The 23,802-nt window shown below is 42.5% G+C and overlaps 1 protein-coding gene across 5 annotated transcripts in view; it reads left to right on the forward strand.

Annotated features, from left to right (window-relative positions):
- The window catches only part of VPS13D (vacuolar protein sorting 13 homolog D), an 83,059-nt gene that overhangs the window by 34,853 nt on the left and 24,404 nt on the right, over window positions 1–23,802 (forward strand). For all 5 annotated transcript variants that reach the window (XM_072354155.1, XM_072354153.1, XM_072354156.1 and 2 more), the window contains 25 exons: window positions 25–130; window positions 481–633; window positions 1,136–1,271; window positions 2,384–2,431; window positions 3,042–3,192; window positions 3,817–4,027; window positions 4,654–4,901; window positions 5,145–5,336; window positions 5,678–5,804; window positions 6,100–6,242; window positions 6,813–6,943; window positions 7,194–7,369; window positions 7,472–7,595; window positions 8,220–8,455; window positions 9,102–9,210; window positions 9,414–9,574; window positions 9,888–9,996; window positions 10,586–10,765; window positions 10,896–11,012; window positions 11,348–11,497; window positions 12,059–12,208; window positions 12,984–13,080; window positions 14,036–14,184; window positions 15,349–15,483; window positions 15,762–15,929. In XM_072354155.1, coding sequence (XP_072210256.1) covers window positions 25–130; window positions 481–633; window positions 1,136–1,271; window positions 2,384–2,431; window positions 3,042–3,192; window positions 3,817–4,027; window positions 4,654–4,901; window positions 5,145–5,336; window positions 5,678–5,804; window positions 6,100–6,242; window positions 6,813–6,943; window positions 7,194–7,369; window positions 7,472–7,595; window positions 8,220–8,455; window positions 9,102–9,210; window positions 9,414–9,574; window positions 9,888–9,996; window positions 10,586–10,765; window positions 10,896–11,012; window positions 11,348–11,497; window positions 12,059–12,208; window positions 12,984–13,080; window positions 14,036–14,184; window positions 15,349–15,483; window positions 15,762–15,929 — 3,707 coding nt within the window. The remainder of the gene's footprint in view (window positions 1–24; window positions 131–480; window positions 634–1,135; window positions 1,272–2,383; window positions 2,432–3,041; window positions 3,193–3,816; window positions 4,028–4,653; window positions 4,902–5,144; window positions 5,337–5,677; window positions 5,805–6,099; window positions 6,243–6,812; window positions 6,944–7,193; window positions 7,370–7,471; window positions 7,596–8,219; window positions 8,456–9,101; window positions 9,211–9,413; window positions 9,575–9,887; window positions 9,997–10,585; window positions 10,766–10,895; window positions 11,013–11,347; window positions 11,498–12,058; window positions 12,209–12,983; window positions 13,081–14,035; window positions 14,185–15,348; window positions 15,484–15,761; window positions 15,930–23,802) is intronic.

The raw sequence follows: 23,802 nt of genomic DNA on the forward strand, positions 1-23,802 counted from the left end.
ACAAGTTTTTATTCTGTCTTACAGCTGAAATGAAGGCCACAAAACGTAGACAGCCATTTGTGCCCTTTGCTCTGAGAAACCATACTGGATGCACTCTGTGGTTTGCTACCCTAACTACAACACCTACCCGGTAAGAAGTGGGATCTCATTGGCAATACCCGTCTGATTTCTCTGGGATGTCAGCCAAACCCTATTGTCCTCAGTTCTTTTGTTTTCTTGCAGGGATCTTAATCAACTCCCAGTCTTTCTTAGTCAGGAGCCTTTCCTTTGTCACTGAGATATTAACACTACTTTAGAAAACAAAAAGCTAATCGAGCCCAAGTCCCACCGCTTTTCTTTATGGCAGAGATGCTCCAGCTCTCATGATTCCACTCCAACAGTTCCACATCTTTCATGTGCTGGGGGCCCAAAGGGTATGGTTCTATTTACATGGCTGGGATGTGCTGGGGGCTCCAAATCACGATGTGATTCTCTGTACAGGGCTGCACTGTCTCACAGTGGGAGTCCAGGAGTTGTTCCTGAGGAAAATGGAACGTTGCTGGATGATGCCCATAATGTCAGTGAGTGGAAAGAAGTTATCACAGGGCAAGAAGTTCCATTTGAGTTTGAAGCCAGAGGGAAACTCAGACACAGGTGAAGGGATCAGGCTGCAAGATGCGCTTTGACACACTCATATTTGGAACTCATGGAATCATAGTTGTGAAGACACCAATAGATAGTAAATAAAAAGTGGATCTTTTAATGTTTGTTGTTTTTTCTGTGTAATGGGGAATTATCAGTAAGCAGCTTGTCGGGTGATGTGAGGGATGGTTTAATTGTTGAAAGGCTTTAGGAAGTTTTGTATGCGGCGGGGGGACTTGCTAAGCATAAGTTTTATTGGTGCTAAGAACTGGCAAGCGAATATTACATGTGGTTTTGTGTTTTAACTCTGACGTAGTCACACTTATCAGTGTTGACTGGGGAGAACAGAACAAATCAGGTCCACGAAATGGAAAATGATTGAATTTGTTTTTCTTAAATGCTAAATTGGTGAGATTTGTTTCCTCGTTTGGCAGAGGACGTACTTTATTTGAACTGTTTATGCTTACCTTATAAGAGAACGCTGAGTAGTAATTTAACTTAATCTAACCTGTAGGCACACTCATGATCTGAGGATTCACCAGCTGCAAGTGAGGGTGAATGGCTGGGAAGAAGTCAGCCCAGTGTCTGTAGACAAAGTTGGAACCTTCTTCCGATACGCTGCGCCGGACAAGAATTCCTCTTCTTCCACTGTAAGCTCTGATTTGGGTGTGAGCCTTAACAGGTACATGTAGGTTGAGAGTAATGATGCCTCCAAGGTTTTGGTGTAACAACAGCTCCTGCATTGCATGAGATTGTCCTCTTTTCAATTGGTGTGAACTGGGAGAGCGTGAGATGGTGAACTAATGGTGTTAAGCACAACAAACAAACCACAAGGGTAGCCAGCATTTAGCCTGTGCTGAGCACTCAGAACTGCCAATGACAGACATAATGTACTGGGGACAGAGCAGCAGAGATGTGGAGACTGAGCTTCAAATCAGAGCTACAGGCCAGGCTGGATGTGGCTCTGGGCAGCCTGGGCTGGTGGTTGGTTACCCTGCATGTAGCATTGGGGATGGAACTGGATGAGCATTGTGGTCCTTTTCAACCCAGGGCATTCTGTGATTCTATGATATATTTCAGCAGCTATTTTTATTTCTTTTATGGCAGGAATGCTTTCCCTGTGGCTAATTTACTTAAAATAAACGACATTGGCAATTCCCTGAAAGTTTGGAGATTGTTGAAATATGTGGCAGCTTGGACCAAATCTGCTTGTCATGAAGGGAAAGCACAATTGTAGTAAGCAGCAGGCTGGCAGGCAGTTGTGGTTGAGACTTGGTGATGGAAATGGTTGTGAAATGTAGAAACTAGCTAAGCGTTAAGGTTAGCTACTGGAGAAGATGAAAGCTGAGGTCTTTTTGGTACAAAATAGGATTAGAATCTACTACTATTACCACTAAAAGGAGCCATTAGTCTCTTATTTGGATAATTCCCGATGGTTTCATATTCAAGTGTATAAAGCATCATCTCTGTCTGCAGCTTGGTTTGTGAAAGAGGAAAGTGCAAATGAGCAGGAACTGCTACTCAGGAACATCTGTGGGTAGTTAGTTTTTAATGAATGCTTCAGCTTCATTCTTCTTTTCAAGCAGTATTACAATTAGATTAGGCTAATACAGCTCTCATGTCTTCAGAGTTGTGTTGAATATGAGAAAGACCAACTAATGACAGTCCTTAATTTATTTTTCTGCAGTAATGTTCTGTGTTACAACTGACAGTAATATCTTAAAGTGAACACTTCTGTCTTTCCTGTTTGTTTTCCTTCCAGCTTGGAAGTCCAATAAATAGAACGAACATAATACATCCGCAAGTTTATGTGAGTATATCTTCCCATTTTTTGAGAGCTACCAAAGTAAGGCTAACGTAACTCTGCAAGTGGACTGGCTTCTGCTTTCCTGATAGGAAACAGAAATCAAGCTCAGCTGTGGCAAGGTTCTTTACTTGCCTGTTATCACAGTCTGAGCAAGCAGTGGAGTTAGGTCTGTGCCCACAGAATAAACTCTGACTTTTGGAACAGCAAAGCAGTGCAGCCTGTTACCTACTTTGCTGAGAAATTTGGACTGATTGAACTCGGTCTCACTTTTTATATACAATGAAATACGTGCCAGGTTTGAAGACTGAAGCTAATTTTAATGAAGATCATACTGTGCAGTTCCAAAACTTGCTGTGCTGTTGTAAGAAAATGGAGAAGAAAAATTATTCTCTGTTGCACAAACATTTTAGTCTAAATAACCTGAGCAGAAGAGTTAAGTATGCCTCTTTTGAGACTACTGAAGTATTTGCCTGTTACATTGCATTATTTTGGATGCTCTACTTGGTTGCACTCCCTTCACAGATCCTCGCTCCAGCATTTAATACTACAATACTGACCTGTGTCTGTGTTAGATACACTTGTTACCTTTCATTGCTTTTCTGTTCTCTTTCAGTTTTCTTCATTGCCTCCTGTGCGTGTGGTATTTGAAGTAACCATGGAAGGTAGCGCTCGGAAGGTGATCACTGTGCGCTCAGCTTTGATTGTGAAGAACAAGCTGGAAACACCCATGGAGCTAAGGCTGGATAGTCCTTCTGCTCCTGACAGTAAGTGGTGTATGCTCCTTCCACGTGCAGAATCTTCAGTTTCCTTCCCTGGAAGATTCATTGCTGCCTGTAGCAGCTAACAGCAAAGTCAGCCTCCCTGGGGCTAATGGGTGTTGTTAAGAAGACAGTGATCAGCAGTGTAAGCTAGAGAAACCAGTAGGATTTTCTGTATGGTTCAAGCAAATAGGGAAAGCTGAGGCTCTGTAAAGATGGATTTGAGTTTCTGTACATGCTGTGTTACACCTTTTAGCAATAGGAGGTTTAAGGTGTTGGCATGCAGAGGTGAAGTCTAGAAATGTAGTGACGTGCTGATAATCTACCAAGAGTACAATGAATGAAATCTTTTGGAATAAGCGTCCCTAAGGTATCCCAGGAAGAAGAACATGAGCTCCAGCAGTTTTCAGATTTAGAGGCCTAAATTCATCCCCTGCCAGAATAATAGGGCTGAGAACAGCAGGTTGATGCTTAAAACACAGATAAAGTAGCTTGTTTCACTTCAAAATGTAACTTGTTGCTCTAAAAATTTATTGGGACTTACTATTTGTAAGCGGTTTCCAGTAGAAAATACTTTTCAGTAAAGGAGCTTAATTTGTTATTAGTGTTTCCTTTTCTGTTTGGTTGCAGAACCTGTAGTTCTTCCAGCAGTTATGCCAGGAGATGCCTTTGCTATTCCACTGCACCTCACATCGTGGCGTTTACAAGCCAGGCCAAAAGGTCTGGGAGTCTTCTTCTGTAAGGCTCCGATTCATTGGACTGATGTTCAGAAGACAGCAGAAGTTTGCAGCAGCAAGCGGGAGTGCCATTCCATGGAGTCTGAGAACAGCCGGTTTTTCAGGTTGATTTAAGCCCTAATTGTTTCTCTGTAAACTGTTCTCCTCTTCTGGAAATTGAAATGCTGTGAAACTAAATGATAGGCAAGAAAATATGTAGAGGTAGAAGCTTCTGCAGTTTAGTAGGATGTTTTGCTTGGTCGCTAGCATAAGAAAGCACTGAATGTATAACTGTATTTCTGCAGGGCTTCTTAAAGCCCATATGATGTTACCTGATGGCAAACGTCTGAGTGTAGAATCACAGAACGGCCTGGGTTGAAAAGAACCACAATGATCATCTCATTTCAACCCCCTGCTATGTGCAGGGTTGCTAACCAGCAGCCCAGGCTGCCCAGAGCCACATCCAGCCTGGCCTTGAATGCCTGCAGGGATGGGGCATCCACAGCCTCCTTGGGCAACCTGTTCCAGTGCGTCACCACCCTCTGGGTGAAAAACTTCCTCCTAAGATCCAACCTAAACCTGCCCTGTCTCAGTTTCAAACCATTCCCCCTTATTGGTTAGTGCTTTGTTTACACCTGTTTCGAAGGATGAAGTGTTAGAAAATAGCGTGGAATTCTTGTACAAAGGCAAGATTTAGTTATTCCATGGAGTTCATTGCTGACTTCTGACACACACCTATTTGTCTTCACAGATTTTGTGTGGCGATCAAGAAAGAAAACTACCCCGATTACATGCCCTCCAGTATATTTTCTGACAGCGCTAAGCAGATTTTCAGACAGCCTGGCCATACTATTTATCTTTTGCCAACAGTGGTGGTCTGTAACTTGCTGCCTTGTGAACTTGAGTTTTACGTTAAAGGGATGCCAATCAGCGGCACACTGAAACCGGGCAAGGAGGTGGCACTGCACACAGCTGACACATCTCAGAACATTGAGCTTGGTAAGATGCTTTATGGAACACAAAATGCTGGCATTGTCAACGCTGGCTGCACTTGTGATGCTTAGGCACTAATTATCCTTAAGCAGAGTTGCTTTAGAAAGCATTTTGCTGCTTTTGACTTAACAAGGTCAGAGATCTTTACATGGAGTGGTTTTACAAGTTAAAGTGGGTGAGCTACGTGAATTATTCAGAATGAGCAAGCAAAAGGAATGATGATTGTTTCTGTTGTTCTGTCATTCCCAGGTGTGCTGTTAGAAAACTTCCCAATCTGCAAAGAGCTGCTGATTCCTCCTGGGACACAAAACTATATGGTGCGGATGCGATTGTATGATGTCAACAAACGCCAGCTGAATTTGACCATAAGGATTGTGTGTCGTGCAGAAGGTTCTCTGAAGATCCTCATTTCAGCACCATATTGGTTAATCAACAAAACAGGTGAGTCTTGCAACAGACAACTTACAGTGGCTCTATTGCAGGCTTTTAAACACAAATAATTTAGTAGTCTTTATGTAGCTGCAAACAAATTGGCGTAAGTTAGACTCATGCTGTCTGAGTTGCATGATCCTTTTTCACTTACAGGCTCCATGCTCACAGCTGTGATGGGTTTACCCCTTCAGAAGGTCAGGTGGAGATTATGGATGCAGAGTTGGAATTTATGCAGGCTAACTTCTGACACTGAATTATTCTTTAATGGGAATAGCTTTTGCTGTTCTCACCTTGAATTCTTGTGAGATAATAATTTGGTAACTCCCTTTTTTGTGTGTGTTTCCTTAAAGGATTGCCCCTCATCTTCAGACAAGATAATGCCAAAACAGATGCAGCAGGGCAGTTTGAAGAGCATGAACTTGCTAGAAGCCTCAGCCCGCTTCTGTTCTGTTACGCTGATAAAGAACAGCCCAACTTGTAAGTACCACTGAGAGAGGAGCAGAGGGGAGGAACCTTGTTAAATATGGCTGTAATTGGCAGAGGATGGCGTGGGTATGTTAGTACAGATGCAGCTAACAGGGAGAGCTTTTTCCTAATACCCTATTGAGTGGTGGTAACAGTCACTTGGAAGCTGGTGTGCAGCAGAAGTTTGGTGAAGGATTTTGGAAAGCAAACTTGTCAGTTATTTTATCTGGCTTCAAGGAGGAAATTTACTTTATCCTTGTCACCAACTGATCCTTTCTTTACATCTGTGTTTTCTTCTTACCCTTAGATGTACGATGCGGGTAGGGAAAGGCATCCATCCTGAGGGCATGCCAGGCTGGTGCCAGGGCTTCTCCTTGGACGGCGGTAGCGGTGTCAGAGCCCTTAAAGTGATCCAGCATGGAAACCGACCAGGCCTCATTTACAACATTGGTATGTGCTGATGGGAGTAGAAAGGAAGCCTGTGTTGCTAAAGATCTGTGAGGGTCTGGAGAAAAGTTAGACAAGAAGTAGTATCTGAAATGGTTTGCTTAAAAACCAGTTTTCTGTGGTTCTTATTTTTGCATTTAGTCCTTAAGTATTGGTAAATGTATTTACAGGGTGTTCTTTCACTTTATGTTACTTTATCCCCCCTGTATGCTATTTCTAAGTACACCTGAAATCCCACCTCAGCACCATCTCTACTTATATGCAGGTGTCCTTATGCTTTGTGTGTTGGAAAGGGGAATAATTACATTGATTTAACTGGTGATTTGAAAAGAGAGGAGTCTTCTTTAGCTTTGTTGCTTATTGTCTCTGTGTTCTCCTTGAGATACAGAGGGTAACAAGTGGCATAAAAGTACATTTACTGTCAGTATTTCACATGTACAAGTGGCATGGCAGAAATGGTACATCTCAGGAACACACTGGAAATCATGTTAAATGTAGTTTGAAAATTGTCTTCAGGGTTTCTTTTTTTGCTCCTAATTAACAGCATTACTTTTAATTTGTGTCTCTTACCAGGCATTGACGTTAAGAAGGGCAGAGGACGTTACATTGATACCTGCATGGTGACATTTGCCCCCCGTTACCTGCTAGATAATAAGTCCAGCTATAAGCTTGCCTTTGTTCAGAGGGAGTTTGCCAGAGGCCAGGTATGGGCCTTCCTTTCTGTTCCACCTAGAGTTAGGAACAACATCTTCTAACAGCAAAGAATACTGACGTTATTCCTGAAAGTCTGATTACAAGGACTTTTTAATTTGTTCTTCTAATTTTGAGCATTTACCTAGCAGGTGAATGTGAGAGGTGTATGGGTTTGAAGGTGCGTTCTATTTGAGAGGTCTGTGGATTAATGTTGTATTTTTCATGCCCTTAGAATATTTATTTCCTGCTTTCTATTACCAGGGGACGTCCAACCCTGGTGGCTACATCTCCACGCTGCCTGGCTCCAGCGTTGTGTTCCACTGGCCACGCAATGACTACGATCAGCTGTTATGTGTGAGACTGATGGATGTCCCAAACTGCATTTGGTCTGGAGGATTTGAAGTCAACAAAAATAACTCTTTCCATATTAATATGAGGTAGTTATTGCATGCAAGTGTTTTGTGACCTGCAGAACACTTAGAGCTGCAGTAATACCCACCAGAAACCCACCTGTCCTGCACTTGCTCTTCCTTGTTCAGGGACACCCTGGGAAAATGCTACTTCTTAAGGGTAGAAATTACTCTTCAGGGAGCCACGTACCACGTTGCATTCAGTGACACGGATCAGCTGCCGCCACCTTTTCGCATAGACAATTTTTCCAAGGTAAAAGAGCAGAAAATCACGATTTTCTTTTTTTAAATTAAAAAGTGGAAACATTTCTCCTAGATGTCAGTCAGGGATCTATCCAGCTTCTGTTAGAAAATACAGTGAAAGTGTGTCCCAATACGTACTTGTATATCATTGTCATTATCTTGAACTTAGTTCAAATAATAGTGCCTGTGTTGTGGCTTTCATAGGTCATAGGGATGAAGAACAAGTTCCATGTCAACGACTGTAAAAAATCAGAGGATTTGCTTTGTTTATTGGCCAGTAACTTACAGACTGCCTTGTGATTAGAACAGGAGACACAGCTCTTGATAATAGTTATTTAGTCTGGCTTTTGTTACTGAATTGCTCAATAAAACTGGGTGCGTCTCCTGGTTTTGATGGGAAAGGTTTGATTGAGGTGCTACCATGGAACTAAAGAGTTTTTGAACCAAAGATGATGGATAAAAGCAAAGATGATTATTTCTGGTCCCTTTGAGATTATCTTTGAAGTTCAAATCGGGGGGGAGGGAAGTGAGCTTGAACGTAGTTCAGTGATCAAGGCCTGAAAAATGAACAAATGATAGCAAAAACTGATGGAGAATTGGTGTGAAAGTAAATGCTCTTCCATTACTGTTACAGGTTCCAATTGTTTTTAATCAGCACGGTGTTGTCGAGCCAAGGCTCTACACTGAAGTGAAGCCCATGACTTCCCTGGATTATGCATGGGATGAACCCATCCTACCACCATTTGTCATGCTGACAGTTAAGGGAGCAGGCTCCTCAGAGATCGTCTGCAGTATGAATGACTTCCAAGACAGCAAACAGCTTTATTATGAAAACTTCATTTATATTGCTGCTACTTATACTTTCTCAGGGTAATTCATTAGATATTACACTAAAAATGCCAAAATTCAGGAGTTGTCTGGGGCTGGAGCTCTCAGTACAAAAAGAACAGAGAGCTGTTGGAGAGGGTCCAGGAGAGGGCCACAGAGATCATCGGGGTTGGAGCACTTACCCTGTGAAGACAGGCTGAGGGAGCTGGGCTTGTTCAGCACGGAGAAAAGAAGGCTGTAGGGTGGCCTCATTGCAGCCTTTCAGTACCTAAAGGGAGCCTACAAACAAGAGGGGAGTCGACTATTTGAAAGGGTAGATAACAGCAGGACAAGGGGAAATGGTTTTAAGTTGAGGGAGTGAAGACTGAGGTTGGACATCAGGGGAAGTTCTTTACTATGAGAGTGATGAGATGCTGGAACAGCTGCCCAGAGAGGGTGTGGATGCCTGTCCCTCCCTGGAGGTGTTCAAGGCCAGGTTGGATGAGGCCCTGGGCAGCCTGGTCTGCTTTAAACGTTGGCAGCCCTGCCTGTGGTGGGGGGGTTGGAGCTTCATGATCCCTGAGGTCCCTTCCAACCTGGGCCATTCTGTGATTCTGTATATCTCACCAGATTGTTGGTATCCTTGATTTGTTCTACTGAAGTCACAGCTGCTCTGACTCAACATGCTGATGTTTTCTTGGTGTTCTAGTTTACAGGAGACAAGTGTAAGACCAGTTGCTTCGAACAGGGATGCTGCATATGCAGAGCTTGTCCTTGATGTTTCTCCAAAGACACAACGGGTTATCCTGAAAAAGAAGGTACCAAGACATGGTTGATTTTATTGAAATGCTGTTGCTCCGTGATGAAGTAAAATCAGGAGCTGGTAGAAGGAAAAAGGAAAACTGTAATGATGGTACTTTGTAAGGCTAGTTATAAGTTATAGCATTTGATAGGAAAACAGAGCAGTAGTATTTGCTCTGTACTGCTGTACTCATTGAAATCTTGAATTCTTGTGCAACAGGAGCCAGGAAAGCGATCCCAGCTTTGGAGGATGACTGGCACAGGAATGCTTTGCCACGAAGGCTCCTCTGTTCCTCATAACCCTCATAAACCTTCACCTCGGTCTGTGGAGTCTTGTATGATTTTAGATATTGCTGGTCTGGCAGCTGTCACAGATAACAGGTATTGCAAATACAGTTTGTAGTGAAACTGTACAATGTCCTTGAAAGCGTGCTTTACGGGATGTTTTCTGAGGAAGGAAAGGAATTATTGTGAAGACCTGCATGAGCTGAATTCTATCTGGTGTCAGGAACAGGCTTCACAATCACTTCAAGATCATCAGTATTTTTCCAGATCAAGGCATAATTAATATTTTTTTCAGCAGCTTGTTCTTAAAACACTCGAGAAGTGAGATGAGGAAAATGAACAGAACATGGGAGTGAAACCACGGAGTTGGAATCATCCTCAGTTTGGGTTTGTTGTGCTTTCACTGCAGGTATGAGCCCCTCATGTTGAGGAAGCCTGATCGGCGGCGCAGCACCACCCAGACATGGAGTTTTCGTGATGGGAAGTTGACCTGTGGTATTCATGGACTGGTTGTCCAGGTCAGTACTGCTCATACTTCAAACTTGTTTTCACTCTTCCCCTTATGGATACAAATATTTGCAAATAATTACAGATGATTAAATCCTGCATTATTAATTTGAAAGTAAGTAACTAGAGAAATAATAGTATGTGATTATTGAAAATAATTGGTAGAATGATAAACAGAGTCTCAATATTCTCACAGAACCAATTTGAAAATGCTGAGGTGTCAACCAATAGAGTCAGGTTTTGTTAAAGGATTTTGCTACTGTGGCCATTTTTTTCCATTGATTAAAGGCAAAAGTTGAATAAATTATGCTACATATTGTTGAAGCAGCAAACTATGCTTGTGATAACATATATTCTTTCTGGATATTGCATTGATTGTTTTGTGATCAAATTAATGCACCTTAGCAAGTTACTTCCCAATCTGCAGCAGCCCAGGAGCCCCCCATTGCTGCATTAAGGTGCCTGGGGCTAAGTTTCAGTCTATTTCTCCTTAGATGGAGAAGTGAAACATGCTCTAAATTCATGTGTATGAACAGTTATCCAAAGTTCTACCTCTATGTTTTTTTTCTGTTCTGTTTTTGACTTCTGTTTTTTATCCAGGCGAAGGGAGGAATATCAGGTCTCCATGATGGAGCAGAAGTTGTTCTCGGTCCGGACACTTCTCTTGAGCTTTTGGAGTCGGTTCCACCAGAGCAGCAGTTCATAAACCAGAAGATGAGGCCTGGCTCAGGAGTGCTGGCTGTTCGAGTCATCCCAGATGGGCCAACTCGAGTTCTGCAGGTGAGAGTCCTTCATTAACCCAAATTATTATTTCATTATTTGCTTGTGCTTGAAGCGCTTTCATGCCTTGTACCTCTAAATTCTTAGAAATAGCTGTTATTTATGAATAATCTGCTTTGTTTTTCATTAGATAACAGACTTTAACCAACGCAGAAACGATCGTTTATCCGGCGGAGGAGACGAACTTCCAATTACAGAGCAAGATCTACGTAGATTGAAAAACCCAAACGTGGAGCAAGAATTAGAAGTGAGATGTTACACTTCGTGTCTTTCTTTTCTCTTTCATCTTCTGTTTTTCAGAGCTGTGTGGTGAGGTTTTGGTCTGGTTTAGTTTTGCTGTCGTTCCCTTTTGACCATGTTTACCTCTTGCTGTGAGCATGTACATTTTCCTGCTAAAACTCCTCATGCTTAGACACTGGGTTTGTAAGTCTGTGCTTTCTTTATATGAAGAATTAATCACTAATTGAACTGTTCATAAGCTCCGGTGATAAGTCTAAAATCAAACTTCTTCAAAGTATATATTCAGTACCACAGGCTTTTCTTCAAGGCTTTTCTTTTCTTCTTCCAATACTCTTCCTGTAGGTACTCGTGAAACTGGAAGGTGGAATAGGATTGTCATTAGTCAACAAAGTCCCTGAGGAGCTCATATTTGCATGCCTCACAAGAATTAATGTCCACTACACGCAAATGTCAGCAAGTCAAGTGCTGGAGCTCAGCGTGCAGGATGTGCAGGTATTTGCTGTTATGAAACAAATACGTTTGTTCGTGGGTCTTCAGGAATGCTGGGAAGTGTTTGGAGCTCTTAATGAGATTTCAGCTCCTGAACATCAGAAGTTTTCCTTGGCATCAGTTTTGATCTTTCATTATCCTCTATTACTGATAGTTTAGATGATGGTGATGTATTTTGTTCCATGTTAGTAATTTCTAATTGTTTGGTAAGTTAGATTTTTTATTTTGGTGCTATGTAATGAAAAATCAGCCACTCAAAGCAGGAGTCCTGATGCTGAATATCACAGTATGAGGCACAGAAACCTCTTGACTATTGATTTTCCAAGTAGATTTTGATTCTGACTTTCTAGTTTTGCAGTTCAGTCTTTCAGATTCAGAATGAGCAAATGAAACTGTGATACTTTCTTCTGCATCATTAGAACTCTGTTCCCGTTGTGAGATTTCCTTCATGGAGTGTATATTTTCTTTTAGATTACAATAGTAAATGGATACTCCTGAGTTAAAGAAACTTGGTTTTGCTGCTTGTTGTGACTTATTTTGTTGCCTGTCTTTTCCGTGCTGTAGGTGGACAACCAGCTCATTGGCACCACGCGGCCTTTTATGCTCTTCCTGACACCTCGTATGAGTGAAAATGAACCTGTGGAGACTGCTCCTGCAGTGCAAGTGAATGCCATGAAATTCCCCAGTAAGAATGCACTGACTGATATATACAAGGTAAACCACAGACTTTTGGTTGTGCCATTCAAATTTCAGTCTGGTTCAATGGTTCACCTGTTCTTAATATTTTTACTAGCAATCTGAGTGGAGTCATTTGTTGAATGAGGATTGAGGCACTCAGGACACTCTGTCCACATTCTCATCTTCGTAGCGCTTGAAGCTGCAGTACAGTGATGAACAGGGTTTAAAAAAATAAAGCAAAAATGAATGAGATCACTGTAAATGTCCATCATGTTATTTTTATTCACCTTATTTCATGTTACTCTTCAGAATTAGTTGGTATTGAATAGTGAGCCCTAATATCTGTGCCGTGGTTTTGGTGACTTGTATGCAAGATGGTGGCAGCATGAACTCTGTTTTATGTCCTACAGTAATTCGTTTTGTTGGGAATTTTATCCACCAGCTGGAGTTCTGTGAGGGCAAAAATCTGTGGTTATCAAAACCACTTGGAATCTCTGAGTGTGTATTTTGACACTCTTGAAAAGCAGCTGGTTTCACTGTTGGAATCCAGTTTAGAGTCACATTCTGAAGTGTTAGTATTGGGTAACAGAGCACGGTACATTCAAACAACAAAGAAATGTAACCGTCTGCAGTTGTAGGTGAATTCAAGTGAAGGAAGCTACCAAAGACACTTTTGAAGGTGGGAATATTGATACAGTTCCATTCCAGTGAAAATACTCTGTTAAGTAGAACATATTGTTCTATCTAATGGCTTGCACAGGTTGTACTTCAAGTGCTAATACTGCAAACTGAGACGTGTTTATCTTTTTAGCATCTGATGATCACTGCTCGAAAGTTCACTGTTCAAATTGAAGAGAAGTTGCTTCTGAAGCTGTTGAGTTTCTTTGGCTACGCTCAGTCTGAATCAGGTATGGCACTGAATTACCAACACTGATTTTTACAGTATGCTTAGCTGTTATGATCTTTGCATATGAATGAAGTTCAGAACGCCTGGTTGAGCTTGTAGCTGCTTGGAGACTGGTCTCGCTAGACAGAGCTGGAAAGCTCATGTCTCCGTGGCCCCAAGCTGTTTGTATATGCCCTGCTTGTTATGGTGTTCAGGCAATGACCCGTGTACCTGGCATTATACCTTAAGCTTATGTAGCTGGATTCATCTAACTTAAAGACTTGGCTTTGTAGTGAAGAACAAAAAAAAGTAAAGATACTGAACTTACCAGTCTGTCCTTTGTTTAAGTTTTCTCCAATGCCTTTTTCTGTTTGCTTGCATACTTTCTGTACAGTCTCTAGTTTATCTGCTCATACTGATCTCATCCAGGATGCAAACAGTATCTTTTTTGTCATTCATGTTCAAAGTGTTCAGCTGTCCAGCCTATTCAATGTCTTCTCTGTGGGTGTTTTCTCTGCTCAGTAGTGATGATTGAAAGTATCAGCATTGCTTGCTTTGTACAGCATACTGATAATTGGTCAAACAAGGAAGGATAAAGAAAGCAGAGGGGAAAATGCTGTAAGGTCATGACTGTGCAGTAGGAAGGAAACTGTGTGTAGTTTGTATCACTTTGCTTCTGTGTGATGACAGATACATTCTGATCCAGATTAGAAGCTTAAACCTTGCATATGGGTGACTTGAATTTTATCTAACTACAAATATATTCAGGCTTTAGAGATGCAGGTGGATAGGAAAAGAATTCTTAAACCTCAAAGGTCAAGTTTGTGTCAGGAGGCATGAGTAATTTTGCTGACTACCCTCACAATTACACATTGTTTTTATTTATATAGAGAAACCTATAACTCCATACAGAGTCCGCTTCCATAACTGCATGTGTGTCCAATTTATTCTAATTCCCGTGTTTTGTCTGCATGCAGAAGTTGAAAAGTATGACGAAAACCTCCATGAGAAGGTGGTTGAAAAAGGCGGGGGACAAAAGCGATACTACTTTGAGAATCTGAAAATCAGTGTGCCTCAAATCAAGTTGAGTGTCTTCACTTCCAACAAGCTACCTTTGGATCTCAAGGTAAGCCTGAGCTTCTACGGAGTGTGCTTCCCAACAAGGAGATGCGGTGTTCTGTGTGTTAACTGTCACAGTTAATGCCTTGTTCATTCAGTTCTATAGCACAGGAGAGTTCAGGGGAGGAGGGAGAGAACAACAATCACAGTAGAACCTTTGTAGAGGTTTTTCTAACTACCTCTAATGTTTCTGGAAGGCTTGGACATGGTGGAGGTAGACAGATTATTTTTATTAGAGACCACTATTAACAAAGTCGCCTTATGTAATATCTGATAGTTAAACAGGAAATTACTTCCTACCAAAGTGAATAATGAGAGCTACTCCAGTTAGTCATCCATTTACTAAAAAAAAATAAATAGGTCCTTTCTTGCATACGTAAATGGGACTGTAATTTACCTTAATCACCTGCAGATGGCAGAAAAACTCACGTTACTCGCTACTGAGCGTGATTAGGTGGCTACTGTAGGAAATGCAGCACAAGTATCAGGCTTCAGATTTCCTGATCTTGGTGGCTGTGCTCGTGTTGTAAAGAACTGAACTAAAGCAACCTGGAGCAGAATATTTGAAGGACCTTCAACAATCTAGTCCAACCACCTGATATACAGACTGTACAGGATACAGGTGGCTCATGGGCTAATTACTGCCTTTGTTTTCTTCCTCAACAATAATTGAAAAGGCTGGTTAATGAATTTGGGTACACCAAGTCATGAAACAGGCCTTAATCGTACAGGAAACTAGGGATGCTATTCCAGCTCATCCTGACAATTGATCCATTCATAGAACTTCAGCAAGGTGGAAAACACCTTGTTTTTATATTGTTTAAATAGTTTAACTGGCCATTAGAACAGTTAAAGTGAAGTGCTAAACAAGGAGCCTTCAACACGCTTTGTTTTGCATATGAATGTCAAGTGTAGGAGGCTGCTTACATCTTGAAGGGTGTTTAATCCCTGTCTAATTACTGAACAAATGTTCATTAATTTGTTCATATCTTGCAAGTAAAAGGTTTGTAGAGTGAGTGCCCTCTGAATCAAAGCATCTGCATAGCAATGGTAAACTACTCCAGCAGATAAGCTTTTGGCTTGTTATCCATTTAAAGATTAATTCGTTTGAGTGCTGTGAATGAGAAGTAGAGGGGAAAAAATTAAATAGCAATATCTTTTATTTCATTAGGCATTGAAAAGCACGCTGGGATTTCCTCTAATCCGATTTGAAGATGCTGTGATTAATCTGGATCCTTTCACTAGGGTCCATCCATATGAAACTCAGGAGTTTATCATTAATGACATTCTGAAACACTTCCAAGAGGTAAGCGTCATTCAGATTTGGGTGAGGGAAAGGCTGAAGTTCTGATGGATGAGTTCTCTAGTGAGGGTTGGGGGGGGGGGACTCTTGGTTATAAAGGGTGTTACTTGCTTGGGCATGCAGAGAAATACCATGATGATGTAGACACTTCAAGGTGAAGCTGTTCTTGTTCTTAGTGATACTTGTGTGTTAATATATAGCATTTCTCCATTTTTAAACAAGTTTTTCAACCTTGCTGCTGTTAACGCAAGAATATTTCAACCTTCCTGTTGCTTTTACAGGAGTTGCTTAGTCAGGCAGCGAGGATTTTAGGTTCTGTGGATTTCCTGGGCAACCCCATGGGGCTACTGAATGACGTTTCTGAGGGCGTTACTGGACTTATCAAGTATGGCAACGTTGGTGGTCTCATAAGGAATGTCACGCATGGAGTATCCAATTCTGCTGCAAAGGTAATAATTACTATAATAAAGTTTGTTAAAAATAGGGAACAGGTAGAACAGAATTACTGACAGACTTTAAATAGATTGCTTCCTATTCTCTTTGCTGGGTAAAAAAAGTTGCATCTGGAATGTCCATCTTTAGGTATGCCTATATGTGCATTTAAGGGATGCTGGTAACCCTGCACGAAGCAGTGTGCCATCTCATGGATCTTATGGATGTCCATTGGTTTTTCAGATTGAATGCAGTAGTTTAGATTTTAGATTGCTGTGCCTTCAGCTTAATGCCAGAATTGGTGCACAGTGAACATTCTTTTGTCCTTCCAGATACTGACTGAGAGAACACTATTCTGTCAGTGTTATTAATTGAAAATAACTGCTTTGGTGCCTAAGAGAACACAGCAGCTAAAAGCAGGAAATGACTTTGGTCATGATCTGTATGGTGTTTGATACTGAGCAAACAAACATATGCTGGTGGGTAGCATTGGAATAACGTCTTCTTGACACGTAGGGCTTATTATTAAATGTCATTCATTGTAGTTCCTAAATGTGGGAAGTCTGTAAGGAGAAGGAGGGTGTTGTGAGGGAGATGTGGCAAAGAGACCTAACTGAGGTTTGGTCAGAAGGGATTTAAAGTGCTTTCTGTGATAGGGAGCTGTAATAGCAGGTTAGTGGTACTTAAGTGTACTTGCAGGTAGTTGGCATTAAAGCGTGCAGCAGCTGATACAGCCAGGTGAAACAGTTCAGGCCTAGCTGAACTACCATAGAGATCATCACCAGGTACGTGGCTGTGAGCTGAACTGTGAGGAAGATGGTATAAACTTTCTTTAAACCCATTAGAACCATCACAGTGACTTAAAATACTGCGTCGCCGATGCTCATGTCCTAGTCCTGTTTCCATCTCATCTGAGATTCACACAGAGCGCTGTAAAGATGCGGTTAAGATGTCTTGAAGTGCACGTGTTGTTGGTGTCAGCACTACAGATACAGCTTATCCATGCTGTTGAGTAGAATCCTCACTGAGCTTCTGTAAGACAGCATCCATCTGTGCCAGCGCTCGTGTCCACGCTTCCTCCTCACGGCTCCTGTCTCCTGTGGCCCATCCACTCCGCCCAATAGAGAATGTTTCCTTAGAGTTTTCCTTTCCATAAAGCGTTGTTTCCTCGCTGCAATCACATCTGCAGCAACGGGCTCATAAATCTTTCTCTAAAAGGCACGAGCCTTCCTCCGTTTCCCACAAGGGCAAGGTCACGCTTTGAACTTTGCAGTCATTTGTAACCAAGGGGTCTCTGAAAAAACATTTTCAAAGGCAGAGGGGCGGTTGGATGCTGAACTCCTCTCGAAATTCACCAGGACCTGAATGCCTGCTTCCTGTTTAGACCTTTGAAAATCACCCCATGGACTGTTTATTTGCCTCGCCAGGTATTTGATTCTCTTCATACATCCAAAGTGTCTGAGGTGCGAGGCTCACTCTGTTGCCTTCTAAAAACCTTTCTATCTTGGTTATGCATTTATGCTTTCCTCAATTAGTCCTCCCTCCAGTGTTACCTTTATTGCATGGGAGATGGTCAGAAAGAAGGCTCAAATGATCAGGACGACTTCTTCTGTGTCTTCTGCTGCTCCTAGGCATCTAAATCTGCCTAAGGTTTCACAGTTGTCTCCATGCAATACAAATGCACCTTCTGACAGCACGTGTGTGTGTGTACAGAGCAGAGCATTGTTTCCTGCTCTACCATTAACACAATCTGTGATCACGTTATGTTAGGGAACAAGATAGAGGGGAAAATAATTCCAGTTACTGAATACAAACACCACTGAAAGAACAGATCCATGTCACCTCTCTCCCTTGGTGCTCTCTGTAGAGAAGAGGTCATTAAATGCCCTTTCACCACAGACATTTCCACCTGGTTCAGCTGTGCCATAGAGGTCCTCATCTAGTATGGCTGCAAACTGATGTAGGCAGATAGCCCAGCCTCTCTCCTGCTTGTGAAAGAGATCTCCATGGAGGTTGTTCTGGGTACCTGACTTCAAAGTGTCTTCAGTAAAACTCTATACTGGATTTTAAGATGAATTAGCTTTTAAGATGTGAATGGAAAATAAACCTAAATGCTGTAGTCATCGCTTTAAACCTAACACTGCTTGACTGAATTGAAAAGTAAGCGATTTGGGTCGTATCTGGTTTTGTCATTTTATTGCTTTTGTATTTTATAGCTCTGTTGCTTATCCCTGTAATGGCTTTTCCATGCATTTCAGAGCACACAGTGGGTAATGCCTTCTTTCAAGTGAAGAGCTGCAGTGTATTTAAGTTGGCACAAAACCTTAGGTTAAGTAAAGTTCACTATAGAGAGTTTTGTAGATTTTATCCCTTGGAGACTCTGAGTTCTGTATTTTAAAAAGTTCTTTGATCCTAAATATAGACACCTGAGGGAATTTCATTCCCTCTGAATGGAGCCTTCTATAGTTGCCATATGCGTAGAAATGTCCTGAATTCTTGGCATTCACACTTCATTTCCCCTTCAGGCATGATGGTTCTAAATCCTAAGCTGTTCCTGTTTCTGAGGTGTTTCAGTTAGAACGGAGTACTGAACACTGTGTCACTGTCTGAGCTGTCTGTGACCCCAGCCCATCCAGCCCAGCTAGGAGCGCCTCTCTGGGCAACCTGTTCTACCTCCGGACCTGCTCAAGCAGGTGCATGGCTTTCCTGTGAAGTATATGTTGTCTTTTTGGGTAACTTAGTGGATTTTGAGTTCTGCTTTGGGAAAGCTGATGGTTGTCCTTTACAAGAGTAGTCTGGATATTGAAGTGGTGGGATTTAGTAGCCACGGTCACAGGTGGTTCAGCTTAAAGGTAACATTAGGTGGATTTTCTTGTTTGATTGGTTTTACTGCCCTCTTCTTGTTCTGGTTCATTTCAGATTAAGGTTGTTCTCTTTCCATCTGCCCCAACTATTGTCCAGGGGCTGGTGCAGTTTGTCCAGGTAATGCATGCAGGTGGCACTGCAGCTCAGCTTCATCTCAGCCTGCATTTTGGTCTAAGACTGTAACTGATTTTAGCACTGATTTAAGTGTTAAGCGATGAGAATCCAAATGAGGGTGTACGACCTGTGAGAATCTGTGATGGAAAGTAAATGTAATTCCCAGGCAGAACCTGGGGGCAGTGTTATGGATGAGGCCTTTCACCCATTTCCCAATTGTTCCAAAAGACAGCAGGATTTATGGCCAACTCGTGACAATCAGAAGCCATGGAAAGCATCGTCTCATACATGCAGAACATCCAGTATCATTATCTTTTGAAAGAGATTTGGAGGCGAGAAGTGAAAGGTACAGGATCATCTCTGAGAATCTGGAAGGACTGGCTTGTTCTCCACAGGAAGGGCTCTTCACCATTCAGGCCAAATTCAGCATTTCTTGTCCAAAGCAACTTAGGCAAAGTATGGGTGAGCCTGCTTGGTCTGCTATGTGTTATTGAGCAGAGCTTTACTCCAAGGAATGTCCCCAAAAAGTGAAATACAGTTTTGAAGTGAACAAAGGAGACTTTAAATGGCGATATGTGAAATGTTGCTGGAGGTGCAAACTGTGAATACAGAAATGGACTTATTTGTCATGTAGACAGAAGGAACTGTGGTCTGAGCCTACAGGTGTTAAATAGCCAGTGTGTTGTGTCATATGTCACAGTTAGAATCTAAAGGAGGAAAAATGGGGTGCGGGTTTGAAGTTCACACTTCAGTCCTGACAGGAGGCAGGCTAGGCCTCCCTGCTGTGTGTTTTAATGGGGAGCATATAGTAGGTTGTGTTTGATATGTTAAATAGAGATTTAAACTCGAAATTCCTTGGGTGTTCATCCCTGAGGAGGGAAGACAATGCTTCTGTGTCCTAAGGAGATCTCCAGGTCTGTGTGCTGTAATACAGATGGTTGCCATCAGTGTTACCGATCCGGATGTACAGAAGGGATGGCAGGCCGAGGGAATGGCCTTGTATGAGGTCTGCTCCGGAGGTAGGAACAGGTAATACATGAAAACAAACAGTAAAACAAACAGTAAAACATAGCCCTGTGTGCAGGCAGCAGCAGGGCTGGTAAAGGAGGTGATTAAAAACAGTCTGCCACAGTGCCGGTGCGTTGTGCTGTGTCAGCTCCATGGACCGGACTCAGGTTTTTGCCTCAGGTTCACAGAATCCAGAGAGTTTGGGTTGTTTTTTTAAGGAGGGGGTGATGGCAAAATAATTCTGTTCCCCAAACACAAACAAACAGAAAGACTTTAAAGCTTGGCAAGAGTTAAAGTGGAGGTGGGGGGTTGGGGGGGGGGGGGGGGATTATCTGTTAAGAGTATTAGTTGTTTAATAAAGAGCGGTTGTCCTCCAGATGAACCCGCCAGTGACTCTGCAATTGGGGTCATTCCAAGTTCATGCTGTGGACTTTTGACTGCCTTCTGTGGATGTGAAAACAGCCGGCAGTCCCGCAGGGATCACTCGGCGGCCCGGTAACACAAAACTGTCCCAGCGGGCACCTGCCGGCCCGGCCATAGGGCCCTGAGGAGCCAGGATGGGGACACCCGGCTGTGGGCGGCCGCGGGTTGCCGGCCAGCAGGCCCTGTCAGGAGGCATTAGGGGCTTAGTTAACGAGGGGATGTGAGCTAATTAAAGTGCCTTTCCTTTGGTTATATGACACGGAATCTCAAGAAATGTATGTTTGTACAGTGGGAAAAGCCGTTGTCTCGGTGTCAGTAATTGAGAGAGGACCAAAGTTGATGCATCTCTTAAAATGAGAGGCTGATGATAGCGTTGTGCTGGTTTAGTGCTTTCTGTATTAAGGCTGTGTCAGATCTGTTCTCAGCTCTGTTACACACTGCTGACCTGGTTATGAGTGTGCCCTGGGCTTGGCCTAAACCATCCTCTGCAGGGGCTGTTCTATCTAACCCATGAATTAAAGCAGAAAAAGCTCCCTAATCCAATTTTGGCTGAATCCACAAACCTTTCAGTCTCAGCACCTGAGCACTTATCTTCCTGGGAGGAGGACAGAAGCCACAGCCGGCATATCTTGTGGAGCAGCTTCAGATATGCAGCAATTTTAAATCTGAGGAGAAAAAAACACCACTATTCTCTCAGAAATAAAGGCCTTTCTTAGTGCCATTACAATGCAAGGTTGACCAAAGAGGAGGATAGGGGGAATCATAAAATCATAGGGTGGTTTGGGTTGGAAGGGACCTTTAGGACCATCCATTTCCAGCAGGCTGCCCTCAGGTACTGGAAGGCCACTAGCTGAGGAGCAACGCTGTCTTGCCTTCTGACTTACTGATATCCAGTTTGTAAAGTTCTTAACAACGCACTTAAAGTAATTTCCACGGTGAGTCACGGAAATGCGTTAAATGCATTAAATAATCAGCCTTGAGACATCAAGTACGGGAACACGGGCTGGAGAATTTACAAGAGGAGTTTATCTGTCCCGCTGTGCCCAGTCGCTGTGTGCACAGAACAGTGTATTTCTACACGTCATCTGAAGCGTAACACCCAGCTTTGAGAAGGGCTGCTGGCTTGGAACCTGGCTTCCTTTGCCATGGCAGCCCCTGACAGCACCGACGTGGTTCTGCTTTACCTCTAACACGGATGCTGTGGACATTTTGGCCCCCACGCACCAAGGGTTTCATTTGGAATTGTATTTCATTGCCAAAAGCCAGTGCAAAATCTCCTCGAAAATAGATGTTACAGGTTTGAGAGGCGTTGAAAATAAATATAATTTTAATGGTGCTGCTTGAAGGCAAATAACCAGAAGGGATGAAACATACAGGTAGGCATTAAGTGCTTAGAGGTAGTGTGTTGTACTGTATGGTTGAACAGCACTTGGAAAGCTTCCACGCCTTCCTTGTTGAATAGAAGTTGTTAGTTTTCAAACATAAAAGTGAAACTCCAATGGAAGGAACCTCTCATTTCTAATGCTGTCAGTTGCCTTGAGTTTGTGATGTCATCTGTAGTTATGTGTTAACAAGAGAAGAGTTCAGTGCGCGTAACGTGCTGACATTTACAGTAAAATGTATTTAGGTATTATTTAAAGAAACGATAATGATAAGCTAAGAAAATGGCTTAAAAAAAGGGGGTAAAATAATCTTCTAAGTAGTTACGTAAGTAAAACATTTTACACCAGTTAAGTTGAACAAAATGCACTTTGGGAGGGGGGTGTTCAGTATTCCCCAGTTCACACACTGTTTCCATGCATGAGGGGTTTTTCCCCATATGAGTTTGACCATTACCTGCATGGGGTATTCAGTTCAAGAGCAGTGTGAAGGGCAGCAAGGAGTGTTCTTCAAAGGCTGAAAGCTGAGCAAACCCTGTGATTTCTAATTGCTGTGCAGTTGGTTATGAGGTTTGCGCTGAAATTCAGGCTGACCTATGTTTAATTCAATTTAATCACTTTCTTCCTTAACATTCCATGCGATGTTCTGCTTTGCTCAGTCAATAATATTTGTAAAAGTGCAATTCTCTGATGCTAGAATTACAATGGAATGTTTGGATTTAAGTCATAATTGTGTATTTATCCTTTTGGGATGTCCTTCGAGAACAAAGCAGTGCCAAGAGCTTAAAAAGACTTTAAGAGATTACTTAAGACTGATTTCCATGCTGTGTGCCTCATGCATCTGGCTTAGAGGGAACATGCAGTACAAAGTCTAGAATTAACTCTGTTTTCGTTTGCTCTGAATTCTTCCTGTGCCCCATAAGCCTCATTATTTGGCATCAGCTTGGATTCACGAATGCTGTATATGGTTCTGTTTTGTTGGTAGTGCTGTTTTGGGTCCCGCTATTGATTGAAACGGCAAAGGGGTTGGGATGGAACTCCATGAACTTTAGGGGTCCCTTCTAATTCCTGACGTTCTGTGACTTTTAGTACCTGGAGTGGCACAACTCGAGTCTGCCTGGAGTTGGTAATCTGGAAACCCCATAGTTGGCTTTAGTTGGAGATGTAGGCTGGCTCTTCAGTGCTGCCTTCCCATGTGTACCCAACCTACACGGCTGGCTTCATTTGGTAACCAGGAAAGGATCTCTGAAGTGGGGAAAAGAAGATAAATACCACATTTCTGATTCCTTTGATTTACAAGTAGATAAAAAACACATTGTGAAACTAAGGAGGAGGGTTATATTTTACAGCTCCCTTGTTTAGTTTTGTGTTTGTTCCATCGATGGTTGTATTTTGCTGTTGGCGTTTGCATGGCTCGCAGCCTCTGAAGTTACCAACAAAGGGAATACGAAGGTGGATCTCACTTCTCTTGTCACTTTTGTTTATCTGGAAACCGTTTTCCAGGTGATGGGTTCACAGCTCCATGGGCCACCATCACTGCCCTCCAGATGTAGAACCAGGATGAGGCCAGTGCTGCAGCACAGGTTGCTCACCTGCTCAGCAGTCTAATGGCTGCCTAATGCCTGTGAGATGCCTGGATGTGGGCTTTGTTGTTCTGGTTTGTGGTCTTGGTGGTTTGTTGTTGTTTTTTACACGTAGCAGACTATGACTTCTAACCTGTGTGCGTGTGGTATTTTTCCCTTTTCCCTCCTTGCCAAGGGAATGAGTCATGATTGTTAACATTCTGTGTATGAAAACAGCGTTATTGCTGTTAGATGTCAGATTCGTCTTCATTGAAAAGTGAGAAATGAGACAAAAGAACAGACATACTTCACCAGGAAAGCTGATATAGTGAAGCCAGTCCATTCAGATGGGGCAGCAAAATAGCAACAAGCATAAAGAATGCTTACCAGTTCTGGTCAGCATTGAGATGTTGGGCTGTTCCTGCTGCCCGGTTGTCTGAGTGTGCGTTAATGTAGCTTTCAGATTGTATCCATAAATACCATTTTCAGGACTGGACACATTTCTTAATTAGGTTTGAATTCTGAAGGCCTGTGAAGCC

The sequence above is a fragment of the Excalfactoria chinensis genome, chromosome 20 (assembly GCF_039878825.1).
Source record: "Excalfactoria chinensis isolate bCotChi1 chromosome 20, bCotChi1.hap2, whole genome shotgun sequence".
In the NCBI taxonomy this organism is placed as follows: Eukaryota; Metazoa; Chordata; class Aves; order Galliformes; family Phasianidae; genus Excalfactoria; species Excalfactoria chinensis.